A 10,305-nucleotide genomic window follows, 5' to 3' on the forward strand; every position below is an offset into this window, starting at 1 on the left:
GTATGAACATTTGGAATTTTGCTAAATTGAACTATTCTATTCAAAACAATCAATTATACGAAACACGATGGTTATACAGAGTGAAATATGAGCCACATTTCAGTTTTTTATTCTTATTTATTTATTTATTTATTTATTTATTTTTTTTTTTTGAGCTTCAGTTCAGTGCTCCTCATTGCACACAGAGGAGACTGAACACTTTGGTATACTATGGTCTAATGCTGTGCATTAATAAGAACAACTTGGTGCACCTGCCTAAATTAGGAGGTTGCAAGTACAATTTCCCCCCATGAACCATGGACCTTGCCGTTGGTGGGGAGGCTTGCGTGCCTCAGCGATACAGATGGCCGTACCGTAGGTGCAACCACAATGGAGGGGTATCTGTTGAGAGGCCAGACAAACATGTGGTTCCTGAAGAGGGGCAGCAGCCTTTTCAGTAGTTGCAGGGGCAACAGTCTGGATGATTGACTGATCTGGCCTTGTAACATTAACCAAAACGGCCTTGCTGTGCTGGTACTGCGAACGGCTTAAAGCAAGAGGAAACTACAGCCGTAATATTTTCCGAGGACATGCAGCTTTACTGTATGATTAAATAATGATGGCGTCCTCTTGGGTAAAATATTCCGGAGGTAAAATAGTCCCCCATTCGGATCTCCGGGCGGGGACTACTCAAGAGGACGTCGTTATCAGGAGAAAGAAAACTGGCGTTGTACGGATTGGAGCGTGGAATGTCAGATCCCTTAATCGGGCGGGTAGGTTAGAAAATTTAAAAAGGGAAATGGATAGGTTAAAGTTAGATATAGTGGGAATTAGAGAAGTTCGGTGGCAGGAGGAACAAGACTTTTGGTCAGGTGATTACAGGGTTATAAATACAAAATCAAATAGGGGTAATGCAGGAGTAGGTTTAATAATGAATAAAAAAATAGGAGTGCGGGTTAGCTACTACAAACAGCATAGTGAATGCATTATTGTGGCCAAGATAGACACAAAGCCCATGCCTACTACAGTAGTACAAGTTTATATGCCAACTAGCTCTGCAGATGATGAAGAAATAGATGAAATGTATGACGAGATAAAAGAAATTATTCAGGTAGTGAAGGGAGACGAAAATTTAATAGTCATGGGTGACTGGAATTCGTCAGTAGGAAAAGGGAGAGAAGGAAACATAGTAGGTGAATATGGATTGGGGGGAAAAAAATGAAAGAGGAAACCGCCTTGTAGAATTTTGCACAGAGCATAACTTAATCATAGCTAACACTTGGTTCAAGAATCATAAAACAAGGTTGTATACCTGGAAGAATCCTGGAGATACTAAAAGGTATCAGATAGATTATATAATGGTAAGACAGAGATTTAGGAACCAGGTTTTAAATTGTAAGACATTTCCAGGGGCAGATGTGGATTCTGACCACAATCTATTGGTTATGAACTGCAGATTGAAACTGAAGAAACTGCAAAAAAGGTGGGAATTTAAGGACATGGGACCTGGATAAACTGAAAGAACCAGAGGTTTTAGAGAGTTTCAGGGAGAGCATAAGGGAACAATTGACAGGAATGAGGGAAAGAAATACAGTAGAAGAAGAATGGGTAGCTCTGAGGGATGAAGTAGTGAAGGCAGCAGACGATCAAGTAGGTAAAAAGAAGAGGGCTAATAGAAATCCTTGGGTAACAGAAGAAATATTGAATTTAATTGATGGAAGGAGAAAATATAAAAATGCAGTAAATGAAGCAGGCAAAAAGGAATACAAACGTCTCAAAAATGAGATCGACAAGAAGTGCAAAATGGCTAAGCAGGGATGGCTAGAGGACAAATGTAAGGATATAGAGGCTTGTCTCACTAGGGGTAAGATAGATACTGCCTACAGAAAAATTAAAGAGACCTTTGGAGAGAAGAGAACCACTTGTATGAATACCAAGAGCTCAGATGGCAACCCAGATCTAAGCAAAGAAGGGAAGGCAGAAAGGTGGAAGGAGTATATAGAGGGTTTATACAAGGGCGATGTACTTGAGGACAATATTATGGAAATGGAAGAGGATGTAGATGAAGACAAAATGGGAGATAAGATACTGCGTGATGAGTTTGACAGAGCACTGAAAGACCTGAGTCGAAACAAGGCCCTGGGAGTAGACAACATTCCATTAAAACTACTGATGGCCTTGGTAGAGCCAGTCATGACAAAACTCTACCATCTGGTGAGCAAGATGTATGAGACAGGCGAAATACCCTCAGACTTCAAGAAGAATATAATAATTCCAATCCCAAAGAAAGCAGGTGTTGACAGATGTGAAAATTACCGAACTATCAGTTTAATAAGGCACGGCTGCAAAATGCTAACGTGAATTCTTTACAGACGAATGGAAAAACTGGTAGAAGCCGACCTCGGGGAAGATCAGTTTGGATTCCGTAGAAATGTTGGAACACGTGAGGCAATACTAACCTTACGACTTATCTTAGAAGAAAGGTTAAGAAAAGGCAAACCTACGTTTCTAGCATTTGTAGACTTACAGAAAGCTTTTGATAATGTTAACTGGAATACTCTCTTTCAAATTCTGAAGGTGGCAGGGGTAAAATACAGGGAGCGAAAGGCTATTTACAATTTGTACAGAAACCTGGCAGTTATAAGAGTCGAGGGGCATGAAAGGGAAGCAGTGGTTGGGAAAGGAGTGAGACAGGGTTGTATCCTCTCCCCGATGTTATTCAATCTGTATATTGAGCAAGCAGTAAAGGAAACAAAAGAAAAATTTGGAGTAGGTATTAAAATTCATGGAGAAGAAGTAAAAACTTTGAGGTTCGCCGATGACATTGTAATTCTGTCAGAGACAGCAAAGGACTTGGAAGAGCAATGGAACGGAATGGACAGTGTCTTGAAAGGAGGATATAAGATGAACATCAACAAAAGCAAAACGAGGATAATGGAATGTAGTCAAATTAAATCGGGTGATGCTGAGGGAAATAGATTAGGAAATGAGACACTTAAAGTAGTTTTGCTATTTAGGGAGTAAAATAACTGATGATGGTCGAAGTAGAGAGGATATAAAATGTAGACTGGCAATGGCAAGGAAATCGTTTCTAAAGAAGAGATATTTGTTAACATCGAGTATAGACTTAAGTGTCAGGAAGTCGTTTCTGAAAGTATTTGTATGGAGTGTAGCCATATATGGAAGTGAAACATGGACGATAACCAGTTTGGACAAGAAGAGAATAGAAGCTTTCGAAATGTGGTGCTACAGAAGAATGCTGAAGATAAGGTGGGTAGATCACGTAACTTATGAGGAGGTATTGAATAGGATTGGGGAGAAGAGAAGTTTGTGGCACAACTTGACTAGAAGAAGGGATCGGTTGGTAGGACATGTTTTGAGGCATCAAGGGATCACAAATTTAGCATTGGAGGGCAGCGTGGAGGGTAAAAATCATAGAGGGAGACCAAGAGATGAATACACTAAGCAGATTCAGAAGGATGTAGGTTGCAGTAGGTACTGGGAGATGAAGAAGCTTGCACAGGATAGAGTAGTATGGAGAGCTGCATCAAAACAGTCTCAGGACTGAAGACCACAACAACAACAACAACAAAGTACAATTTAATATGGATTTTGAGTATTGTAGTATCTGATACTACCGCTTGTTCCACAATGCATCAGCAATATTGAGAAAGAGTTAATACACACCAGTGTCTCCATTGCAATCAGGAGAACCTGGAGGCTCTAATGACAGACATGATTATTCAGAAACAAGGCCAATTTAGCTAACTTCCATTGGATAATTTCCCTGATTGAAATAGATTTACCTCATATTCATGCTGAAATACAAGCTACAGACAAATTCTGCAAATTAACTTGTTCTTTCTTTGTGCTATTAATTAATATTTTGTCTAATCTAGTTGAATCTGATACAAAATAATTTATGATGATTTTACATATTTGGTTGAGAATGTAGGTCAAATTTCATTATGATGTATGTGTACACTTCACTCTGCAGATTAAGCACAAATCTGATCTCATATCTTATGTAAATTGCTTGTTCTTCCAATTGATTGCAAAGTGAGCACTGTTTCATCGATCTGCCAGAAAAGGTTTTGTACAACTTTTTGTTGCACGAACCCTTTTGGCGGTGTTGAAACGTAACAGCCCATTGAAACCAATTTAAAAAAACACGTATTTTTTGTCCATAAACAGTAATTTCTGACATAGGGGTGTAGGTAAACATATACTTGTGAAATGGATACAAAGAAACCAGTTACTATATTATAATTGTATAATATCCTGTAAATGATAGGAACATTCCCCGAACCATGAACCTTTTTTAATTAATAAAAATAGTAAGAAGATTGTTAACAACACATATCTGAGCATTTATACACAGTTAAGTTTTTATATACTTGAAAATTCAATTTTGTATTTACTCTATAAGAGCTATTGTAATTGTTGAAATGTGTCATTGGTTTTAAAATGAGAGCTTTAATTGTAATTTTGTTAAAAAGCCCTTTTTTAACAATACCAAGGATGAGGACTGTTTGGAATCATATACATAGGGGCAGCCATGTTAGCAGAGGAGGTCATTGTATGAGATGAGTTTGTGCATGTAACATGTACGTCTTGTTTGAGTTAAAATAAAGTTTTCTGAAACAAAAAAAATTGTTAAGTATTGTTTATTTTGACTTAACAGTCAAGTACAGTTTACAACATGTACCACAGGACAACTTGCACCAGCGGATCAAGACACTGAGGATGAATACACCCAATTATAATTTATAATAATATAAATTAATAGTAGGAATATAATAGAGGGAAACATTCCACGCGGGAAAAATATATCTAAAAACAAAGATGATGTGACTTACCATACGAAAGCGCTGGCAGGTCGATAGACACACAAACAAACACAAACATACACACAAAATTCAAGCTTTCGCAACCAACGGTTGCTTCGACAGGAAAGAGGGAAGGAGAGGGAAAGACGAAAGGATGTGGGTTTTAAGGGAGAGGGTAAAGAGTCATTCCAATCCCGGGAGTGGAAAGACTTACCTTACGGGGAAAAAAAGGACAGGTATACACTCGTGCACACACACACATATCCATCCGCACATACACAGACACAAGCAGACATTTGTAAAGGCCAAAAAACAAAGATGATGTGACTTGCCATACGAAAGCGCTGGCAGGTCGATAGACACACAAACAAACACAAACATACACACAAAATTCAAGCTTTCACAACCAACGGTTGCTTCATCAGGAAAGAGGAAAGGAGAGGGAAAGGGAGAGGGTCTGCTTGTGTCTGTGTATATGCGGATGGATATGTATGTGTGTGTGTGCGCGAGTGTATACCTGTCCTTTTTTTCCCCGTAAGGTAAGTCTTTCCGCTCCCGGTATTGGAATGACTCCTTACCCTCTCCCTTAAAACCCACATCCTTTCGTCTTTCCCTCTCCTTCCCTCTTTCCTGACGAAGCAACCGTTGGTTGCGAAAGCTTGAATTTTGTGTGTATGTTTGTGTTTGTTTGTGTGTCTATCGACTTGCCAGCGCTTTCGTATGATAAGTCACATCATCTTTGTTTTTAGGTATAAATTAATAGTAGCTTTTTCATAATAGAAACTTTTCAAGTGAGAGTAGTGGTGTATTGCTGTAAAGAGCTGCAAACAAATAAATATGTTTGACTCGAATTTCAAGGCTGTACGCAAGGGAACATTTGACATGGAAAGTATGGCAACTGTCAAAATGTAAGTACTGTTAGTTGTCAGTAGGTTTGATGTGGACAGAATTGTGTGGCTGGCCTTCGCTGAGGATGAGATCAACATCCAAAAAGTGGAACGGGATTCAGAATAGGATCATGTGAAATTTAATTGAGAGAAGGTATTTAGAGGTTCCAGGAATTTTAACAAGTCAGCCTTACCACCTGTCCATAAGACAAAGATGTCATCAGTGTACCTAAACTAAACCAGAGACTGAAGGTTTATGGATCCCAGGAAAGCCCCCTAGTGCAACCTTTGAAAAGGTTGGCATACAAAGGACCCATCATGATTCCCATGGCCATAACCATGAACTGTTAGTGTGTCTGCCCCTCACAGGTGAAGTAATTGTTGGTAACCACAAAGCTGATTAAGGTGAGCAAGAAAGATGTCGTAGGTTTGAAATCAGGTGGGTGCTGACTGAGGAAATGTTCAGCAGTAGACAGACCATGTACATGGGGGATGGTGGTATAGAGGGAGATGGCATATATAGTGGCAAGCAACGTGAGTGATGGGAGTGGGACGGGCACGAATTTCAGACGATCTGGGAACTAGGTGGTATCTTTAATATACAAGGGAAGTCTTTGTACTGTGCATTGCGGATGTTGATCAACTAAGGCAGATATAGGTTTGGTAGGTGATTTGAAGCTAGCAACTATAGGACGGCTAGGATGACTGGGTTTTGTGGATCGTAGGAAGTAAGTAAAATGTGGGAGTGTGTGGTTTGGGTGGGGTAAAAAGTTCTACGGATTGACATATTAGTCCTTGTGAGGGTCCTGAGCTTTTTAGGAGGAACTCCAGGTCAGTTTGAATTTCAGGGATGGGATCTTGATGGCAGATGCAGTATGTAGAGACGTCAGACAGCTGGTGTAGACCTTCACCAACATACTCCTGTCAGTCAAGTATCACAGTAGTAAATCCTTTTCCTGCTAGGAGGATAGTGATGGATTCATCAGCGTTTAGGGAATGCAGAGCACGGAGCTCTGCAAAGGGCAGGTTAGGGTCAGTTGTGAAGCGATGCTTGATGTGAGGAATTCTTGGAAGGCTCGTATGGGATGATTCTGAGGTAGTGGTGGTGGGTCAAGTTGGGATCATGGTCAGAACTATTCAAGGCAGGGTTCAATGTCAGGTTTGCTGTTGGAAAGATTTTGGGATTGGGCTGGAAAGTGATATTTCCAGTTGACATTATGTGTAAAGGAAAGTATGCCCAAAGGAGCTGGTTTAGTGCTGAAAGTGAGACTCTTGGATAATACAGATAATTCAGGGGTGGGGAGGGAGGGGGAGGGGGCAGTGCTTTGGGTGAGAGGTTGAGAACATTGTACTGTTGTGACTGGTTCTTCTGATTACGAGTTATTACTGGTCTGGGAGGCAGAGGTGAAGCCTGTAGGATGGCCAAGCTTGCTTTGTAGAAGAGGAATGGTGGTTGATGGTGTGGCTGTTAGGGGAGCTGCCGAGGAAAACCACTGTTGAAGTAGCTTAGGAGAAGGCAAGATAGTTCTTTGAGGTGAAGTCTGACATGTTGCTGCAGTCTGAAGTTGGGTCGGCAGATGATACCATCCAAGGAAACATGAGGGAGAGATAACTACAGGGTTTTGAAGAAGGAGAGAAGTCTGATGGATTGGAAACTGGCAGGTGAGGCCACATCTGGAGTCTTCCCCCAAATACCAGTTTCTCAGAACCCCGCAGGCGGGAACTAGCATTACAACATGTCCTTGGTTCTCACCACCCACGTGGTCTCAATTTACGTTAATTTCTTCTGTCTCAGCATTTCTTAACAGTAACTGCTCCTTTCTTCACTCCATTTTAGTTTTCTGCACCTTTCATTTTCTGACCTGTCTATTTTTTGCCGTCCCCCTCTCCCACCTCTGTTACACACAATGCACTTAGCTTTTCACTCTTATTAACTTGTGCACAATGTTTTAGTTGCAATCTCTTTCTTGCATATTACCCTGTCTTCCACCTTTAAGCTCTCAGGTTTTCAAATTTCGTCCAGTGCAGTTCCCAACAATCAGTCTTTCCTTCTCATCCCATCTGGTAAGTCTCCCCTGACTCGGTGTTCGTGGGGCTTTTCCGAGTTGTACCCCTTTCCCTAAACCGCTCCTGTCCTTTTCCTTCCCTTCAACTCTTCTGCCAGAAGAAGGAGCCACTGGTTCCAAAAGCTAGTACAAATTACACCCTTTTGTGTGTATTCCCCTGTCGCTGATTGGTGAGTAGACAATTTATCTATCCATTTACATTATATTGTCAGTAATTGATTATTTTTGTTGTTATATCTGTCTTTGAGATATAACATGTTTTGTGTACTTCTGTTTAACTTTCGTTCTTGGGGAATGATGCATTTTTAAACTCACTGCACCATTTATATAAAAAAATGTAAATTTTTGACTCGTGCACCCTTCTGGAAAATCTTCTGCAGAAGCTCAAGTCTCGGGCTGTGCTAGAAATCAAATCTGCTACCAAACCCACATTACAATAAAATAGAGATGGCAAGACAAATTTCAGTTTAGTTCAACTTTTGTGGAGAAATGACATCTGAAACTGATTATAAAGTCATATCATAACAGTACTGTAAAATACTCTATCTACTTGATGTTGATGTCAACACTTCTGCCATAATTAACACACCTCAATCAATTTCATTATGTAGTTATGCGAGAGTTGCTACACACATTGCCTATCGATCTTTTGTAGGGGCCTACATATGTTGTTACATCTGTGCTTAGTTACTGTATTGACATAACAATGTCTAATCATGCAGTTATGATCCACTAAACCATTTCTAAGGTATTGGTTAATGTGCATTCTGTTACTAACGAAAGGAAATCAAATGCTGAGGAGGTAGTGGGTGCTATTGTTATAGGGTTTTTGCATGTTTTACAGAAATTCACTAACTTCTAGCAAACTGCACACTTTCTTTACAGACACCTATATTCAGGTGTTCATATACACTCACAGACAAAAAATTAGTCAACCTTCAGAAGAGCATATTAGTCACAATGGAGTGCTACACAACCCATGGTGTAACATCGGTAACAGATGGTCATATGACCCTTCAAACCTGACGTACATCATAGCAGTGAAATGGTATCTGCTGAATGATTGTATGGAATCACCACAGTAAGGTGGATCCAAGTGAAATGATAGAATGGAACTATTGTGTCTGGATGTGTCCATGGGCATAAAGTGACTAAAGTTGACCAAATTATTAATGCATCAACATGGCTGAAAAATGTACCAACAAAGAATGATGTACCTCCCACAGTCATGTAACACACCATAAGAACAGTGATCAATCCCAAAAGGAATAGCTGTCAGATCTCTCTCATAACTGCAGCCCACTCATTCAGGTTACCAAGAACATGAACCAGGATGTTTATTTCAAGATTCTCAGTGATCAAGTGTTATCCCTTTTTTTACATCTTCAGAATGAATATGCTGTGGACACTCCCCATCTTTCATAACGACAACTGCCAAGTCCACAGTATTGCATATACACCTAGTTGGCTTGACAAACAGTTAACTACTACAAAGAATCTCACCTAGCCTGTTGTATCATCCAATCTTCATCTTGCACAAAATGTCCAGGATTACTTGGAACAGCAGATGAAACCCAGTAAACAACATTCACACAGTTAAGTAGGCTAGCTTTTTGGGTTGAATAATCAAATTAGTGATCTCAGCTGGATGGGGCATATGTCAAGAAATTTATGTATACGCTGAAGCTATTAACGAGGCATCAGTCGATGTCACATGCTATTGGGCATGATGTCTCCTGGAGTACCTAATTTTTGTATGGTATTTTTAATACAGCATTAGGATACTTTGAGCTATATCACTGCATCTGTTCTTGAAGATAATACTTTACGATGTGGACAAGTAATTAGTAGATACATATAACCAGAACTTTCACAAATTTAATACCAACTGAAACATACAAACAGTACAGCACACTCTATGCTAGATTGTAACTACAGTATGAGGATACACAAACCGCATAATATGTCATGGCACTGATTCATTGCAAACGTGATGTCAACATGCATCGTGACGATTAAAAATACGTTACATCACCTAAAATCATTATATCGTCAAGAATTAGTGAAACTGTACGAAATGCAAAGTACGCGTTAAAGTAATACGAAGTTTACATTCCTACATGGTACCTTCATATCTGTAACTGTCCGCACCATACGTCTCAAAATCGTCCCCTCCACCTCTTGTTACTGATGGATCAACGAAATTCATGCGATAGCATTTTCCATCCACCCACGTGAGCTCCGGTCTGAGAACATCCATTCTTGTTTATGTTTTCATTCACTTCGCTTGTGCAGTCTGTTGTTGACACCCACTCTACGATTTGCGAGATAAAATCGAATTGTATCGAAAATGTAATCGCAATCTGGAGTCTCATTTGTTGAGACGCTACAATCGTCCAATACTGAAGTATAGTACGTTTTCTGAAACGTTTGATAGCTCTGCAGCGTTACATCCGTCTTCGAACATACTTTCGTTCTAACCAAAATGCTTAAAATGAACCTATTGTTCACTTGACAGGTCTCTCTCTCTCTGTTTATAAACAT

The 10,305-nt window shown here is 39.9% G+C and overlaps 1 protein-coding gene across 1 annotated transcript in view; it reads right to left on the reverse strand.

The window, feature by feature from the left end:
• Nucleotides 1–10,173, reverse strand: part of LOC126236477 (activating signal cointegrator 1 complex subunit 1) — an 87,977-nt gene extending 77,804 nt beyond the window's left edge. The window contains exon 1 of the mRNA XM_049945815.1: nt 9,889–10,173. Within this exon, the coding sequence (XP_049801772.1) occupies nt 9,889–10,021 (133 nt within the window). The 5' untranslated portion in view covers nt 10,022–10,173. The remainder of the gene's footprint in view (nt 1–9,888) is intronic.
• Between the last annotated feature and the right edge of the window lie 132 nt (nt 10,174–10,305).

Source organism: Schistocerca nitens, chromosome 2, assembly GCF_023898315.1.
Source record: "Schistocerca nitens isolate TAMUIC-IGC-003100 chromosome 2, iqSchNite1.1, whole genome shotgun sequence".
In the NCBI taxonomy this organism is placed as follows: domain Eukaryota; kingdom Metazoa; phylum Arthropoda; class Insecta; order Orthoptera; family Acrididae; genus Schistocerca; species Schistocerca nitens.